General features: G+C 41.3%; 2 protein-coding genes across 3 annotated transcripts; one reads left to right on the top strand and one right to left on the bottom strand.

The window, feature by feature from the left end:
* Positions 1-789: 789 nt before the first annotated feature.
* On the top strand, positions 790-7910 carry LOC115107720 (heat shock factor protein 2-like). 2 transcript variants are annotated; one of them, XM_029631299.2, is made up of 11 exons: positions 790-969; positions 1544-1652; positions 1741-1868; positions 4513-4637; positions 4743-4818; positions 4971-5029; positions 5117-5198; positions 5478-5590; positions 5679-5933; positions 6092-6154; positions 6514-7910. In XM_029631299.2, the coding sequence occupies exons 1-11, from the start codon at positions 877-879 to the stop codon at positions 6761-6763; spliced, it is 1353 nt and encodes a 450-aa protein (XP_029487159.1). In that variant the 5' UTR covers positions 790-876; the 3' UTR covers positions 6764-7910. The 2 variants fall into 2 exon arrangements, with proteins under 2 accessions (XP_029487159.1, XP_029487158.1); XM_029631298.2 differs by having other exon boundaries at positions 792-969; positions 6092-6203.
* Positions 7316-13756, bottom strand: LOC115107721 (serine incorporator 1-like). Its single transcript, XM_029631301.2, has 10 exons — positions 13638-13756; positions 12213-12374; positions 11906-12099; positions 11670-11749; positions 10007-10144; positions 9691-9860; positions 9454-9544; positions 9009-9153; positions 8659-8883; positions 7316-8231 (listed from the first exon to the last, which is right to left on the bottom strand). The coding sequence occupies exons 1-10, from the start codon at positions 13674-13676 to the stop codon at positions 8093-8095; spliced, it is 1383 nt and encodes a 460-aa protein (XP_029487161.1). The 5' UTR covers positions 13677-13756; the 3' UTR covers positions 7316-8092.
* Between the last annotated feature and the right edge of the window lie 4963 nt (positions 13757-18719).

The raw sequence follows: 18719 nt of genomic DNA, 5'->3' as shown, positions 1-18719 counted from the left end.
TAATTTGCAGTACACTTTCCAATCGTTTGGGCAGACTTATTTGCCACTCCGTTTGCCTCATAGCTCTCAACCATACAATTTTTCAATTCCTCGTCAATCTACGGGGATTTAACCGTTTTTACAGTCATTTTCTTAATGGATGCATGCTTATTAGTAACTGGAATAAGCTATTTCATAAATGTGTCAAGTGCAGCGTCTGGATGCTCCTCATTACACACCACAGACCAACAAACATTCTTAACATCAACAACATAGGAATCACTACAAAACTTATTGTATGACCTCTTATAGGTAGACTCAGCAAATTGACAATGCAGGTAGTAGCACCTTAGATATTGAGAAGACACAAGACTTCTCTCTCACAAAGTCACACACAAGCACATGTGCTCGGGTTCACATCATGCAGGCACCAAAAAGCCAGAGAAGTTGAGCCTCGCGCTTCAACACTCTTAGTTGTTACAGAAAGTGACCCACTGTGCTGTTTAGTTTCTGCATCTATATCATATTGCTGAGTGTACCTTTAAATCATGTCAGAAAAACTACAACATTTCACCAATACTTAATTACCTTTTTTTGGAAGGAAAACGATTTAACTCATATTGCAATTTATTAAAGGTCATATTTAATAGAAATCTGGTCAGTTACTTTAATGCATGTCACAGAAAAACAAAATATTTCAGCAATAATTTGCAAACGAATAATGATTTATGCATTATTCTCCATGTTACACATGTGTAATGTAAGTCCACATTCAACCAATCAGCTGCTGCTCTTCAAACAGGAAGTCGTATGCATGCTTAGGACGCTTGTTTTCTTCTTCTCAGCGACTTGCTTCTTTCATCACCAAGAGGCATCTTTCCATCTTCAGTTTGCAAAATGAAACAAAATTCAAATGTACCAGCCTTTCTCACCAAGCTTTGGACTCTTGTGGAAGATTCTGACACAAATGAATTTATTTGTTGGAGTCAGGTAAATTAAATTGCCCCCACTGAGCGTGCCAGCCTGGCAGAGCTAGGTAGCGCTAGCACTTGACTCTGCATGGTGTGAAACGAGTTAGCCAGTTATAGTAGCTATGTCTGCCTAGTCCTAGATGCATGTGTCGATTAGTAGGATTCAAGAAGCATCGTTTTGTTTTGTTACTGATACTCTTTTGTTATTGTTGTCCCTGCTGACTAAAGCTAGCGCGTTATTTTGAATGATCTGTTTGTAAATTGGCTAGCTTCTTACAATAGCATATCAATAAAATTGGCTAGCTTCTTACAATAGCATATCAATAAAATTGGCTAGCTTCTTACAATAGCATATCAATAAAATTGGCTAGCTTCTTACAATAGCATATCAATAAAATTGGCTAGCTTCTTACAATAGCATATCAATAAAATTGGCTAGCTAACAAAAGAGCATATAAATAAGCATTCCTTGATACAAATTAAGCAAGAATACCCATGCACTATTTAGGTCCTGAAATGTAAGACACATAAATGTAATCGATTGGATGTAGTTGTAGACATTCTAGTCTCCTAATATATACATATTTATTTAGGAAGGTAACAGTTTCCTTGTCATGGATGAACAGCGTTTTTCCAAGGATATCCTTCCCAAGTTCTTCAAGCACAACAACATGGCCAGCTTTGTCAGACAGCTGAATATGTGTAAGTAAGCGCTTCTATAAACATAGCGGCTCTGCTGTTTTAGTGGAATGCCTCTTGTGCAGCTGTCTAATGGGTGGTCAATTTGCAGATGGATTTCGCAAAGTGATGCACATCGACACAGGCATAGTAAAGCAAGAGAGGGATGGACCAGTTGAATTTCAGCATCATTACTTTAAACAAGGGCAGGATGACTTGCTGGAAAACATCAAAAGAAAGGTAAGACTAAGTCTGTGGCGGTTTGTCAGCCGCTGATTGTCAAGCAAATAACTGTCGGTCTCACGGTAATTGACCATTAATTAACATAAACACATTTAACATCTCCACACACAGTCTTATAAGCCATTTTAAAAAGTCTAATAAATCCATGTAATATAGCCTACACCTTCACAATAAATCCATTATTTATTTTAGACATGTCCAAAGAAAATGTAGTCTATTTCAGAAGGAAAGAATAGCATAATCTGAGTTTTCCTTATGTTAGATCCAGATGTGGCTATGCCAAATGGCTGTGGGCTAGTTCATTTAGCAGACAAGATTTACTTATAATTCCTTCGCATTATTTTATAGTATGAAGAATACAATTGAACAAAGCTGAATAAAATATAAATATTTTCTACAAATGATTTGAGGGAGTGCGCACATGCGGCTAATCTGTGTTGAGCGGTTAACAAAGGAATAGGTACTCCTACACTACCAGTCAAAAGTTTTAGAACACCTACTCATTCAAGGGTTTTTCTTTATTTGTACTATTTTCTACATTGTAGAATAATAATGATGACATCAAAACTATTAAATAACATATGTAGTAACCAAAAAGGTGTTAAACAAATCTAAATATATTTTATATTTGAGATTCATCAAGTAGCCACCCTTTGCCTTGATGACAGCTTTGCACACTTTGGGCATTCTCTCAACCAGCTTCACCTGGAATGGTTTTCTAAAAGTCTTGAAGGCATTCCCACATATGCTGAACATGCATTTTCCTTCGCTCTGCGGTCCGACTCATCCCAAACCATCTCAATTTGGTTCAGGTCGGGGGATTGTGGAGGCCAGGTCATCTGATGCAGCATTCCATCACTCTCCTTCTTGGTCAAATAGCCCTTACACAGCCTGGAGGTGTGTTGGGTTATTGTACTGTTGAAAAACAAATAATAGGCCCACCAAGCCCAAACCAGATGCGTTGTTATATCGCTGCAGAATGCTGTGGTAGCCATACCGGTTAAGTGTGCTTGAATTCTATATAAATCACAGTGTCACCAGCCAAGCACCCCCACACCATAACACCTCTTCCTCCATGCCTCAAGGTGGGAAATACACATGCAGAGATCATCCATTCACCCCCACTGTGTCTCACGAAGACATGGCAGTTGAAACCAAAAATCTCCAATTTAGACTCCAGACCAAAGGACAAATTTCCACAGGTCTAATGTCCATTGATTGTGTTTATTGGCCCAAGCAAGTTTCTTCTTCTTATTGGTGTCCTTTAGTGGTGGTTTCTTTGCAGAAATTCGACCATGAAGGCCTGATTCACACAGTCTCCTCTGAACAGTTGTTGATGTGTCTGTTACTTGAACTCTGTGAAGCATTTATTTGGGTTGCAATTTCTGAGGCTGGTAACGCTAATGAACTTATTCTCTGCAGCAGAGGTAACTCTGGGTCTTCCGTTCCTGTGGCGGTCCTCGTGATAGCCAGTTTCATCATAGCGCTTGATGGTTTTTGCGACTGAACTTGAAGAAACTTTCAAAGTTCTCAATGTTCCATATTGACTGACCTTCATGCCTTAAAGTAATGATGGACTGTCATTTCTCTTTGCTTGTTTGAGCTGTTCTTGCCATAATATGGACTTGGTCTTTTACAAAATAGGGCTATCTTCACAACACAACTGATTGGCTCAAACACATTAAGAAGGAAAGAAATGACACAAATGAACTATTAAGGCACACCTGTTAGTTGAATTGCACTCCAGGTGAATACCTCATGAAGCTGGTTGAGAGAATGCCAAGAGGGTGCAAACCTGTCAAGGCAAAGGGTGGCTACTTTGAAGAATCTGAAATATATCAAATATATTTTGCTTTGTTTAACACTTTTTTTTGGTTCAACATGATTCCATAGTTTTGATGTCTTCACTATTATTCTTCAATGTAGAAAATAGTAAAAACAATAAAGATTAACCCTTGAATGAGTAGGTGTGTCCTAACTTTTGACTGGTACTGTATGTGTGACATTTGTTTTGATTTAGAATGGACCATTATCATGCACCTGTATCGAAACAGGGGCAGTGGGGAAAAATACGCAATCTATGCACTTAAATAGCGAATGGAGGACTTTTCCCTGTGGTTTATTTTCATGCCAGCCAGTTAGGCTCTACTCCTGTTGTAAATATAAGCAATGTGCTTAGTATTAGGGAAGTTGAGAAAAAATATAGTATGGCAAGCCTATAGAAGGCTGATGGGATCCTCCTCTTTTTATTAGCGGCCATCACTCTGTTTTCTCCCGCATAGTCTAAACAAATGAGCTGATGGGTTCTCATGAAGTGTTTGATTAGATTTTCGAAAACATTTGCATTGATGTTATAGTGATTAGAGGGACAATAGCATGCTGAGTACCAGGCAGTTAGCAAGTTTGGTAGGCTACTAATGACAAGCAGCAGCATCAGAGCTTAGAGAAGCCTAATTGCCATGACTAAAATGGTCATGTGGAATTTGACTGCCTTCTCGACTTGTGACCGCCGGTGTGTTGGTAATACGGTCACCGCAACAGCCCTAGGTAAGACCTCATGGAAACAAACATATAATGGTAAACAAATAAATCACCTATATCAGTAAGTACGTCAAACTGAATAAGGGCATATTTTTTTCAGGTTTCCAATGCAAGACCAAATGATACGAAGGTCAGACAGGAAGACCTGTCCAATATTTTGGCCAGTGTTCAGAATGTTCACGGAAAACAAGAAAGCATTGATTCCAGACTCAACACACTGAAAAGGTAAGCAAACTAACATGCCCTGGCTATCAAATGGAGGTTAGAAAGTAGTATTGATGTGTTGGTTTGGAGAGAGTTCTATGCTCATGCTTGAATTTATGTTTACAGAGATAATGAAGGTCTATGGAGGGAAATATCAGACCTGAGACAGAAGCACTCCCAACAGCAGCAAATCATTAAGAAGGTGCAGCAAAACATTCTGCACCAAGAATGAGTTTCCATATTTAGTAGGAATTGAATTGGAAACAATTTGCTCACAATAAAAATGCTTAACAATTGTCCTTAAGGGTATAATAGTTGTCTAACTTTGATAATAATTATCTTTATTCATTGCAGTTAATACAATTCATCGTCACATTGGTACAGAAGAACCGGATGAGTTTAAAACGCAAGAGGTAAGGCTTCGTAGTATAGCAATTCTTCCTTTGAATGACATCGATTACTAAACATTATTAATTCATTTCTGAATCTCCATTTTACAGGCCTATTCTACTGAACAGCAATGGAAAGAAGCCTAAATACATCCATGAAATCTACGATGATCCTCCTCTGGACCACAACAAAGTATGTGTAGAGGTCTGAATGGGTTTACCTCCCTATGTAAGGTGTACATGGTGGTGTCCATCCAATCAGTCAGGACGCTAATGATGCTAGCAAACAGATCCTTTAATTTTTTTACAATATTAAGGCAGGATCACTGACAAGGAAAATGCCGCATTGTGAGAACAAAACTTGACATTGGCGGCGGTACAGATTTTTTCCATAATATGAGTTTGTTACTTCAAAAGTCTGTTTTCTCAATGTAAGCTATTCTAAAGATGTACATTTTGAACTCTCTCACAGCCCTCTGTCAGTGGTTTGAAGAGTGCTGATCTTACTGACGATGTCGTCATCTGTGATGTAACTGACGATGACACAGAGATCACAGAGGGCCCCTCAAGAGCATTGGATCAATCGTAATTCAACATAAAAAAAATTGTTTCATGTATATTTCCATCTGCCATCATCCATCCTCATGCCTTTTCTCCTGTCCTTCATTCTTAGGGATGTAGAAATAGTTGAGGTCTTCAACAGCAATACTGTGTCACAGACAGACAGCGCTGACAGTATAGGACAGACCAACTCTTTAGTAATCGAACCAGAAGAGACCACCATAAGCACATATGATAGCCTTCCCACAAGCAGCACCTTGCAGCTCAACAAACAGTCAGGGTTGAGCCTGGAGGATCCAATGAAGATGATGGACTCAATCCTCAATGAGAGTGGAGCTATTTCTCAGAATATCAATCTCCTCGGCAAGTAAGTGGACTTGACTAGCTGTACGTTTGTGGCCTGTAGTTCATGAAGAACATGAGAAGGCTTTCTCACATTATGTTCCATATTACTGCGTTGCATTTATAGGCCTATTGAATTATTGTCTCGTCTTACAGTTAATTGGCATCCAAATGTTTTAACAGGGTTGAGCTGATGGACTACTTGGACAGCATTGACTGCAGTTTGGAAGACTTTCAGGCTATGTTGTACGGGAAGCAGTTCAGCATTGATCCAGATATTTTAGAGGCCACAGAGGTTTATGTTAATTACATTTCCATACAAAATCTACAGTTTTGCACTTGTATAGAATTACCTGGTTAACCCACTTAATTCAATATCCGGGATGTATTTGTTACAGAAACTGTTTAAGAACCAAACACAGCAAACGGAATGAAACATGGAGGGACCTACCTGAATTTGGCCAATAGAAACTCGTTTGCATTTCCCATTTTGAGTAAATGGTTTCTGTTGCGAAACCTTTTGCCACAGAATTGACATGATGATTATACCCCAAGTTTGTCTGAATTTTGTGTGTTTCTGAATACTCATTCATTTCACTCTTTAGGGGAGTGGTGGTCCCAAAGAAAATGCAGGGCTGCTATCCAAAGGAGACAAGTCTAGTTTCTCAGCAGACAACCAGCTGGTCCAGTACACATCCTGCCCTCTGCTGGCCTTCCTGGATGGCTGCACCCCTTTGGCCACAGAGGCAGACAGCAGCACAGCCACAGAGCTGGGAGACAGCCTGCTGCAGCACAACACTGAGGTCCCCACAGACCTGCTGGAGCCAGACGAGGAGCCTCCACGAAGCTCTCTGATCCGCCTGGAGCCCCTGACTGAGGCAGAGGCCAGCGAGTCAACGCTCTTCTATCTGTGTGAACTCAACCCAGAAGGTGACACCACTGACTCGACGCAGCTGGAGATTTAACAAGGTTAACCAAGGAGCAGAAAAAGGATTGGACCTTTTGTAGATACTTGTTAAAATGATCTATTTCCTGTTCAGAAGTAAGACATTCCGTCATTTAGTGGAATAATCTACTAACAGCTGTACGTAAACCCCGATTAAGATGAGGCTGCAATTGTTGGTTTAGGTTTCAGCATTTCTTGTGAAAAGGGGAATGTTTCACTATGTATTCTTGATATGTTAAGGATCACATTCATCTTTAATGAACAAAAAAACAGAAGTGCCTGTTTCCTTAGTAAAACCCCAATGTTGATCATTTCAAGTACTGTAGTCTGATATGTACCGTGTATCATAATGTTTCATGTTAAGATTCATAGATTGCGAAGCTTAACAGTGACAATTACATTAAAAGAACAGCAAAAGCATCATTACGTTCTGTAAGTGAAGGTATATTCAGGAAAATGCATGCTTTGCCTTAAAGTTTATTAAAAGGTGGGTTACAATGCACTTTAATACATGTCAAAAGACAAAAACAATTGTCAGTCTGCTGGAAATACTGAATACACATTTCTAGTATGTTAAAGCATCTACAAAATAATTTATCCACTGAACATCAGTATTTTACATTAAGATAACTCCAGTGTGAATCATAAGTAAGAAGGTACACAAAACTGAAGGACTAATATCTGACCTACAACAAGATGTGCATGATCACAAAAGGGAAAGCTGTAGTTTCAGTTTTGCAATTTGGGAGGATGTTCTGAAAAGGAAAGCACAGCAAAGCATGATGGTAGATTAGCCTATAATATGCCACTGGTACATCACTGATGGAAATTAACCTAGGATTACAACAATGAGCTAATATCTGAAACCCTGCACTTCATTGCTGCATAACTTAAAGCAAAGTGTACCATATTATCAAACATCAAGCAGTCTTGCCCATTTTGTAACAAATCAATGGTTCTTTCTGCATGTCTCTTATCCAGAGTCAATTACAGTTGACAAAGAGTCCTCCTTTCACTGACCATCTCTCCAAGCCCCAGCTACCTTTACAACCCCAACTCAGCATAAAACATGGTACATAAAACACCCATGTATTCAATACTATAGCATGCATGCAGTGTATTAACAAAAAGGGTGGGTGGGGAATGCACATACAGTATTTACAGAGCTTGTTCACCTTACGAGTTGAATATTCAAAATTATCATGAGCAAATGATTGCCCCCCTCATTCTTTAGATCATCAGTCGAAGTCTCGGTTGACCAGGACCAGTGGGGCTGCTAGGGTCCACACATAGAGGGCAATGCAGATCCAGCTGGAGGAGATCTTCACCCACACCGAGGGCCACTTGCTGGTCATTGTCTCATAGTTGGAGTCAGGGCTGAGAAAATCAAAAACAGACAAGTCAAACTCACGAGCGATAGATGCAAAAGAGGTCAATCAAACTTGACCAAAACAATGGAATTGCCATGGAAATGTGTGGGGGAAAAGGGCCGTGAGGGAAAGATCTCATTTAGGCTACTGTTTGTGTGCATTTCACACTGTTGAGGTAAAAATTGAGTATAATGCTTGTATGGATGTCAACCCAAATACATGTCCATGTAATACTTAACCAATCAATTGCATTAGAGTTCAAAACGACTGACTACCACCACAGATTTGTTTACTAGCTATAAATTTATGCAAGGTAGCGCACAATGGCGTACGCGCGCAGCCGGTTTGGGTTCAGTGTAAGGCTACAGACTCATTACTGTTGCCTAGTTATCATCCTACTAGACCAAATAATCCAGGAGAGTGAGGATACACACCTGTACCAGTTGGTGAGGGTCATCATGATGTAGAGGGAGGCCAGGAAGAACATGAAGTGGAAGAAGGAGTAGCTGTAGGTGACTCCTTCCTTCTCGTTGTCCACGGCCCGGTTCTCACCATCTTCCACGTCAAAGTTCTCAGGGTGGTGGCCATCCTCAATCAGAGAAGACTCGTCACTGGTCAGAGTCAGTTTGTTCACCTGGGTGTTGGAGGAGTTGCGGATGCTATAGGAATGAATGGATAACATGTTATTGTCAGGGTCAATAGCAACTGCACAAAGCTGGTAACTGGTAAAATAGCATTAGCAGTTTCTTCGAAGAGAAAACTGCAGACATTGTTGTTTCCTTACCTTGAGTACAGAACACACATCAGGAACAGGACCAGCCCCACAATACCCTGGGCATCCCACCACTGAACAACAGGGTGGTCCTTACCAGCTGGGGTGGTGTTGTTGAGGCCAATGATACCCAGCAAGCTTGGGTTGCATTTCCTGTCTGTGGATGGCAAAGACAAACACATTTACTCGAGTGCTTGTCTTGATGAAGAGTTAGCCATTTATTGGTGTATCGGAGACATTTGATCGGGGCGGCAGGGTAGCCTAGTGGTTAGAGCATTGGACTGGTAACCGGTTGCAAGTTCAAATCCCCGAGCTGACATGGTACAAATCTGTCGTTCTGCCCCTGAACAGGCAGTTAACCCACTGTTCCTAGGCCGTCATTGAAAATAAGAATTAGTTCTTAACTGACTTGCCTGGTTAAAAAGGTAAAAAAAAAAAAGATCATTAAACTTCTCACCTGGCTCGTTGGTCATGGCAGACCAGGTGAGATACATGGTGTACAGAGTCACAATGGAAGACTGCAGCAACCCAGACCTTGGCTGGGACTCCTGTTGAGAAAAGGGGTGAGATAACACTAAGATGTAAATGTGTCAGAACATATTATAATTACATGTTTATTATACAAGATGAAGGTCCAGAGACTAAGGTTTCTGGGGTACAACAGGTGACATGCTGGTCCAATGCACTTCCTTACCTGAATCTTGGGCAGGACGGACATGACTGAGGCTCCGACACACAGCAGCATGTTGACAGTGATGAAGGCCTTGTTCTCAGTGCAGCCGTCAGTGTGGGTGTAGTAGACGTAGAACATGATCAGAGACACCAGGGACAGGATGTAGTTGATGGTTGTAGCAGACAGCAGAGCTGCACGGGAGAAATTAGACTTACTGGTTATTTCTGGACAATGGGGACAGGGGGAGTTAAAAGTGTAGTCGTTGCTTTAACTCAACCTGTCACCAGTGCATTTTCACAAGGTATTCTTAAAGATAAGCTCCTGTTGATTACCATACCTGCATACCAGCAGCGAGAGTTGCCCTCCTCCATCTTCTCCACCCAGGACTCATTCCAGGAGTGGGCAAAGTCTATCAGCAGGACCAGCTGGATCAGGATGAAGCAAAAAGCTCCAGCCATTCCTATGTAGAACCAAACTAAGGGAGAGAAGTGTGAACTAGCTGCAGGCTAAGTGAGTATTATTAGCTACACTTTCAGTACCAGTCAAAAGTTTGGACACCTACTCATTCAAGGGTTTTTCTTTATTTTTACTTTTTTCTACTTGATATTCTTCAAAGTAGCCACCTTTTGCATTGATGGCAGCTTTGCACATTCTTGGCACTCTCAACCAGCTTCATGAGTTAGTCACCTGGAATGCATTTCAATTAACAGGTGTGCCTTGTTAAAAGTACATTTGTGGAATTGATTTCCTTGTCAATACATTTGAGCCAATTAGGTTTTGTTGTGACAAGGAAGGGGTGGTATACAGAAGAAAGCCCTATTTGTTAAAAGACCAAGTCCATATTATGGCAAGAACAGCTCAAATAAGCAAAGAGAAATGACAGTCCATCATTACCTTAACACATGAAGGTCCGTCAATGTGGAAAATGTCAAGAACTTTTAAAGTTTCTTCAAGTGCAATTGCAAAAACCATAAAGCGCTATGATGAAACTGGCTCTTATCAGGACCGCCACAGGAAAGGAAGACCCAGAGTTACCTTTGCTGCACAGAAGAAGTTCATTGGAGTTATCAGCCTCAGAAATTGCAGCCCAAATAAATGCTTCACAGAGTTCAAGTAACAGACACATCTTAACATCAACTGTTCAAAGGAGACTGCGTGAATCAGGCCTTCGTGGTCAAATTACTGCAAAGAAACCACTACTAAAGGACACCAATAATAAGAAGAGACTTGCTTGGGCCAAGAAACACAAGCAATGGACATTAGACCGGTGGAAATCTGAGCCCAAATGTAAGATTTTTGGTTCCAACCTCCGTGTCTTTGTGAGACAGAGAGTAGGTGAACGGATGATCTCTGGATGTGTGGTTCCCACCGTGAAGAATGGAGGAGGTGTGATGGTGCTTTGCTGGTGACACGGTGTGATTTATTTTGAATTTAAGGCAGACTTAACCAGCATGGTTACCACAGCATTCTGCAGCGATACACCATCCCATCTGGTTTGCGCTTATTGGGACTATCATTTGTTTTTCAACAGGACAATGACCCAACACACCTCCAGGGTGTGTAAGGTCTATTTAACCAAGAAAGAGATTGATGAGTGCTGCATCAGATGACCTGGCCTCCACAATCACCCAACCTCAACTCAATTGAGATGGTTTGGGATGAGTTAGACTGCAGAGTGAAGGAAAAGCAGCCAACAAGTGCTCAGCATATGTGGGAACTCCTTCAAAACTGTTGGAAAAGCATTCCAGGTGAAGCTGGTTGAGAGCATGCCAAGAGTTTGCCAAGCTGTCATCAAGACAAAGGTTGGCTACTTTGAAGAATCTGAAATATATTTTTGCATACGTGTTATTTCATAGTTTTGATGTCTTCACTATTATTCTACAATGTAGAAAATAGTAAAAATAAAGAAATCCTTGAATGAGTAGGTGTCCAAACTTTTGACTGGTACTGTATATTTCTATGAGACAGAAAAACATTATTTGTATGAAAAGGGCCATTACCAGTTGTGAAGGGACCCTCTGGAATGAAGAATGCACCAATGGTAATGGCAGTCGCAGAAGCAAACTTGAAGAACCAAAACCTAAAAGAAAGCATAAGTATTTTAACTGATCGACCTGTTTGAACTTAAATATACCTATGGATACCCTTGTTCCTTATTTCTCTTCCTGCATCGCAGTATATAATGCTTACTGATATTGTCATTACCCATATATGAAGAGGACACAGTGCTATTTACCCATTGTGTATAGTAGCTCTGGGATCCTGGCTACTCTTGACTTTGACCATGAGGAGGGAGAAGAGCAGGAAGAACATTGCCATGCCGAAGCAGATACGGTACACAGCCTTGTAGCCAACCAAGACATCACAGTTGACATGACCCTCCACACCTGGAATTGATGTACCCATTCCCCCATCACAGAATCCTGGAATCTGCAAGAGCCAAGATGCACAAGTAACTAGTCAGGCCAAACAAAAATGTGTAGAATTAGTTGTCTTAACTGTAAATGTTGTATATCAAATACATAAAACACATAGTTTGGTACCTTCTTGAGCTGCTGTTCCATCCCTGGCATGAGCATAATGCATGCGATGCCCACACACAGCAGGAGGAAGAAGGCATAGATGAGTCGGGTGACAGTGGAGTTATTCCCACTGGGGCAGCATTTGCACAGCAGACAGGGGGCAGTGCCACACAGGCAGGGGATCTACAAGGCAAGACAAGGGAATGGGGTTAAATATGATTAAAACCAATTAGCTAAGTCATACAAGTATAGAACTGATGCTGACAAAATAATATATCTGCCCACCGCTGAATGGTTTTACAGTTAGAATATAGCCTAAGTACAAAGTCAATAGGGTTTTCATTCAATGATAAAAATTAATACATCTACGTAGGGTTGACATAATACCAACACACTTGTTTTTCCCAAGTTGCTAACTGCGTTGGAAACCAAATCTCTGCTAAGAATAGAGATCTGGCCACGTCATGTGTCAAACCTAATCAAGTTGATACCAATGTGGAGGAGAGACCAGGCAGTTAACGGTACACTTTTAGCTTCAATAGTTTCAGGAATATTATTAGTTAAACTAAATAGGAAACAATACCAGACATATGCCTAACTGAACTGAGTGCCATTAAATTCAAAAGTATTTTAATGACCCACATTTCACAATGCACTGGTGGCCTAACTGGAGACGTCACAGTTAACGGTTATCTGACATTTGATTCTGTTTTGATGCCTAGCCACGGTGTTGCAATATTTCCAAGTACCGGGCAGTAGTTAGCTGGTTAAAATGATCATTATGTTATTGATAAACAATCGTCATATGCAGGTTTTGACAGTTCGCTCCCCGAACTGGTTTGCTTTGCTTGCTCTCTGTACGTTTACATTTTCAATTCTACAACAATGTAGGCCTACTTGAGACCTAGCTAGATAACCGCTGACGTTAACTATGACGTCTCCAGTTAGGCCACCAGTGCATTGTGAAATGTGGGTCATTAAAATACTCTTGAACATATAGGCACTATCAATAACAAAGTGGCTATCTAGCTAGGTCTCAAGTAGGCCTACATTGCTGTAGAATTTCAAATGTAAACGTACAGAGAGCAAGCAAAGCAAACCAGTTCGGGGATCGAACTGTCAAAACCTGCATATGACGAGTGTTTATCAAATGACATGTAGATTTTAACCATCCAACGTTAGCTAGCTAAAATTGTGGTCATGTTTTAGAAAGATTACCCGGGGCCAATGTATTTGATTAAAAGGCAATGCACCAAGCCATACTGAACAGGGAACCACCCTGGCATTGTTGTTGTGCATTGACGCTAACACAGCTACAATTACTTTAGGATTCCTGTAGCTAGCGAAACTGTCGTCTGAATAAATATTTGATTCGGTCCGTTTTTAAAAAAAAGTGGATCTGAGTGATGTCGACTTATTTTAATTATCATAAAAACGAAGGCTTACCCAACTCGCCATGGAACACAGTCCGAGAACGGCCCCCATGATGTTTTGCCGAAATAAGACTTCTCTGTAATGTAAAAGATGGATGCTTTTCGTCTGTTTACAACACAATCGCGCTTCTTCTTAGGATTTTGGTTCGTGGATCGCATCCAATTGAAGGTGCATATACCGCCATCTACTGTACTGGTGTGTGAGGCATTTCACGGCCTGCTGTACATACATTAAATTATGTACCCACATTAAATTACACACAATTTGAGAAAATTAAAAGTGCCCTGCCAACTATTAACCCTCTAAAAAAAAAAAACATTCCACTATTTAACCCTATCTAATCCTAGGTCTGAGAGGATATAACTCAACCACTCAACACCCCATGCAACTGTTCTGCAAAAAATCCTTGCAATCCAAAGTACTTCTCTGCGGCAGCCACCACAACCTCTATTTTCTGTGACTTCTGATCCATTTCTACAGTATAATTGACATCCATGGCTATGAATACCAAAAAATCACACCTTAATGAAGCACAAATTCTTCCCATCGCTCTCTCTCTCTTGGGCTCTGCCTATCCACAGGAATCCTCTCAATATCCCTCACCCTGTACCCATCTTCCGCTAACATTCTCGTCACTGCTCCTGCACACTTCTCAGATCTACGGATCTCCCTACTACACACTACTGCAACATGCCCATAACTAGCATTTTCGGAAAACAAAAGTTCTCATGGGATAACTTACACTTCCGGCAATTAAACAAGCTAAGCATCAGTATAGAGACAAAGTAGAGTCGCAATTCAATGGCTCAGACATGAGAGGTATGTGGCAGGGTCTACAGTCAATCACTGACTACAAATGGAAAACCAGACCTGTCTCGGACCACGATGTCTTGTTTAGTTTGTCTTGCTCCCAGACAAACTAAACAACTTCTCTGCTAGCTTTGAGGACAACACAGTGCCACTACATGGCCCGCTATCAAAAATCTGTGGGCTCTCCTTCACTGCAGCCAACGTGAGTAAAACATTTAAACGTGTTAACCCTCGCAAGGCTGCCGGCCCAGACGGCATCCCCTGCCGCTTCCTCAGAGCATGCGCAGATCAGCTGGCTGGTGTGTTTACGGACATATTCAATCGATCCTTATCCCAGTCTGCTGGTCCCACATGCTTCAAGAGGGCCACCATTGTTCCTGTTCCCAAGAAAGCGAAGGTAACTGAGCTAAATGACTATCAAATGTAGCACTCACTTCTGTCATCATCAAGTGCTTTGAGAGACTAGTCAAGGACCATATCATCTCCACCCTACCTGGCACCCTAGACCCACTCCAATTTGCCTACTGCTCCAATAGGTCCACAGACAACGCAATCACACTGCCCTAACCCAGCTGGACAAGAGGAATACCTATGTAAGAATGCTGTTCATCGACTACAGCTCAGCATTTAACACCATAGTACCCTCCAAACTCGTCATTAAGCTCGAGACCCTGGGTCTCGACCCCACCCTGTGCGACTGGGTCCTGGACTTCCTGATGGGCCACCCCCAGGTGGTGAGGGTAGGTAAAAACATCTCCATCCCACAGATCCTCAACACTGGAGCCCTCTTCTGTACTCCCTGTTCAGCCATGACTGCGTGGCCATGCACACATTCAACTCAATCATCAAGTTTACAGACGACACTACAGTGGTAGGCTTGATTACCAACAACGACGAGACGGCCTACAGGGAGAAGATGAGGCCCCTCGGAATGTGGTGTCAGGAAAATAACCTCACACTCAATGTCAACAAAACAAAGGAGATGATCATGGACTTCAGGAAACAGCAGAGGGAGCAGTAGTGGAGAAGGTGGACAGTTTTAAGTACCTGGTCCAGGTAATGGTCCACCCACGCAGACAGCGTGGTGAAGATGGTGCAGCAGCGCCTCTTCAACCTCAGGAGGCTGAAGAAATTCAGCTCGTCAGCAAAAACACTCAAACTTTTACAGATGCACAATCAAGAGCATCCTGTCGGGCTGTGTCACCGTCTGGTACGGCAACTGCTCCGCCCACAACCGTAAGGCTCTCCAGAGGGTAGTGAGGTCTGCACATCGCATCACCGGGGGCAAACTACCTGCCCTCCAGGACACCTACACCACCCGATGTCACAGGAAGGCCAAAAAGGTAATCAACCACCTGAGCCACTGCCTGTTCAACCCACTATCATCCAGAAGGCGAGGTCAGTACAGGTGCATCAAAGCGGGGACCGAGAGACTGAAAAACAGCTTCTATCTCAAGGTCATCAGACTGTTAAACAGCCACCACTAACATTGAGTGGCTGCTGCCAACATACTGACTCATCTCTAGCCACTTTAATAATGAAAATATTGATGTAATAAATGTATCACTAGCCACTTTAAACAATGCGACTTTATATAATGTTTACATACCCTACATTACTCATCTCATGTGTATATACTGTACTCTATACCATCTACTGCATCTTGCCTATGCCGTTCGGCCATCGATCATTCATATATTTTTAAGTACATATTCTTATTCATTCCTTTACATTTGTGTGTATAAGGTAGTTGTTGTGAAATTGTTAGGTTAGATTACTTGTTAGATATTATTGCACAGTCGGAACTAGAAGCACAAGCATTTCGCTACACTCGCATTAACATCTTCTAACCATGTGTATGTGACATTTTATTTGATTTAAGAAGCAAATAACTTGTCCTAATTGCATTTTCCTATCACGTTGAATTGACTTACTTCTTAGCTCTTTTCTAATTTTAATAATTGAGTCACATTGAACATGTAAATACCCCCTGAGCACAAATGCTGCGGATAGAGAAAAAGAGAATGTGTGGGAAATAAGTATGATTCATGCATGGCTTTTTCAGTGAGCGAAGGGCTACTGTTAAAGTTCACAGTCGACAAATCAACCATGATGTTAGATCAGCTATTTGGTAGCTCTATCACCTTTAGGCTATTTTGGATAAACACATATTCTGGATATGGAGCATTAGGAAGTCATCCATGAGTGCTTTGAGTTTCAGAAGTAGCCTCGCACGAGCCTTGGCTTGTGGGTTTCACATGGGCATCAGTTTTCCAGATACCATGCTCAGGTGATAATTGAGCCTTTCCTCACTGAGCATGACCCTATTCTTTACCCTGTTTGGTTTGGATGAAAGCCTTACATAGGCCTCTGTACAGTAAGAGTCAGTGACTCCTTGTTCAGACAGTACTCATAAAACTAATTGCATTAATGGGAATCGGGAAAGATTAGGGACACCGTAGCCTAATTCTATCAAGGGTCATCATGTATTGAGGCAGTTCGTTTTACCTCTCCAAGCTACTATAGCAAAGAAACTCTGACTATAGCCTGACACTAATGATTTAGTAGAATAGGAAAGTCTAGGGGAAATTCATGCATAACACTTTTCTCACCATCACAAGAGACCCCAACCATTTGAGACTCTTGAAATGGATTTGCATCATTACATGTGTCACACCCTGACCATAGTTTGCTTGGTATGTTTCTATGTTTTGTTTGGTCAGGGTGTGATCTGAGTGGGCATTCTATGTTGGATGTCTAGTTTGTCTGTTTCTGTGTTTGGGCCTGAAACGGTTCTAAAATCAGAGGCAGGTGTTAGTCATTGTCTGTGATTGGGAACCATATTTAGGTAGCCTGTTTTGTGTTGGGTTTTGTGGTTGGTTGTTTCCTGTCGTTGTGTTTGTTGCACCAGATAGGGCTGTTTCGGTTTTGCCACGGTTATTGTTTTGTATTATGTTCATGTTGAGTTTTCCTATTAAAAAACATGAACTATAACCACGCTGCATTTTGGTCCGCCTCTCCTTCCCAGGAGGAAAGCCGTTACAACATGGTTCACAACACAAAATTGTGCTGCTAATCAAATTTAAATTTGATTTGTCTCATACACATTTTTTGCAGATGTTATTGCAGCTGCAGTGAAATGCTCATGTTTCTAGCTCCAACATTGCAGTGGCTTTGTCCCAGTTAAGTTAGTCTGTGTTTTCTCCAACTGAAAAGGGGTGCATATGTTCCCTGTCCTCCCATGCATATTTAATATCACAATTATACCATGGAAATCCATTTTTTCTTTGGCTGTCTGGTCTAGGATTCAGTGTTACATTTCATAATTGAGTACATTTCCAGAAAACCTCATTGCTCATTTTATTTCTGGGAAGAGAGCAATTGTGGAGGTGACACGTCGCCTAGTGTTCAGTGATGCATAGGCATATTCTACAAATAGATGAACCACTACACAAGAAATGAATTCAAGCATTCATTTGGTAGGATACCTTAATCCATTAGACTTTGCAATGACTGAAATAGGCCTGTCTCTCTCATTGTATGACCGGTACATTCAAACTTCTGACCCACTGGGAATGTGATGAAAGAAATACGTTTGCCCAGCAACAGCCCCAAAACATCACTGCTCTAGAGGAGATCTGCATGGAGGAATGGGCCAAAATACCAGCAACAGTGTGTGAAAACCTTGTGAAGACTTACAGAAAACATTTGACCGCTGTCATTGCCAACAAAGGGTATATAACAAAGTATTGAGATAAACTTTTGTTATTGACCAAATACTTATTTTCCACCATAATTTGCAAATAAATTCATTAATCCTACAATGTGATTTTCTGGATTTTTTTTTTATCACATTTTGTCTGTCATAGTTGAACCTATGATGAAAATGACAGGCCTCTCTCAGCTTTAAGTGGGAGAACTTGCACAATTGGTGGCTGACTAAATACTTTGCCCCACTGTATATATATATATATATCACAGGGCTGTAACCCAAACAAAGAGTGAGATGTAAACCTCTAATAAATACATGGGACGAGACACGTAATAACACTAGTACACAAGCCAATACAACAGAGCACAGGTACTCACAACACCAACGGACATGGAACAATAATCAACATGAACAGAGGGCACATATATACACATACTAATCAGGGAGAATGGGAACCAGGTGTGCTTAATGAGACAAGACAGTCCAGGGTTGGTGGTAATGATCCAGTTCAGTGACGCCTAGAAGGCTGGTGATATAGACCTCAGGAGCTGGTGAACAGTGTCAACATCAGT

The sequence above is a fragment of the Oncorhynchus nerka genome, linkage group LG24 (assembly GCF_034236695.1).
Source record: "Oncorhynchus nerka isolate Pitt River linkage group LG24, Oner_Uvic_2.0, whole genome shotgun sequence".
Taxonomy (NCBI): domain Eukaryota; kingdom Metazoa; phylum Chordata; class Actinopteri; order Salmoniformes; family Salmonidae; genus Oncorhynchus; species Oncorhynchus nerka.
The sequence above is the reverse complement of the archived record's forward strand: the minus strand, read 5'-3'. Positions and strand labels throughout refer to the sequence as shown.

Coding starts and splice junctions, on each gene's coding strand:
- LOC115107720 (XM_029631298.2), top strand. CDS start 877: ATGAAACAAAATTCAAATGTACCAGCCTTTCTCACCAAGCTTTGGACT. Junction 5,199..5,477: donor CTCCTCTGGACCACAACAAA/GTATGTGTAGAG, acceptor ACTCTCTCACAG/CCCTCTGTCAGTGGTTTGAA. Junction 5,934..6,091: donor AATATCAATCTCCTCGGCAA/GTAAGTGGACTT, acceptor ATGTTTTAACAG/GGTTGAGCTGATGGACTACT.
- LOC115107721 (XM_029631301.2), bottom strand. CDS start 13,676: ATGGGGGCCGTTCTCGGACTGTGTTCCATGGCGAGTTGG. Junction 8,884..9,008: donor ATGTGTGTTCTGTACTCAAG/GTAAGGAAACAA, acceptor TCATTCCTATAG/CATCCGCAACTCCTCCAACA. Junction 8,232..8,658: donor ACCCTCACCAACTGGTACAG/GTGTGTATCCTC, acceptor TGATTTTCTCAG/CCCTGACTCCAACTATGAGA.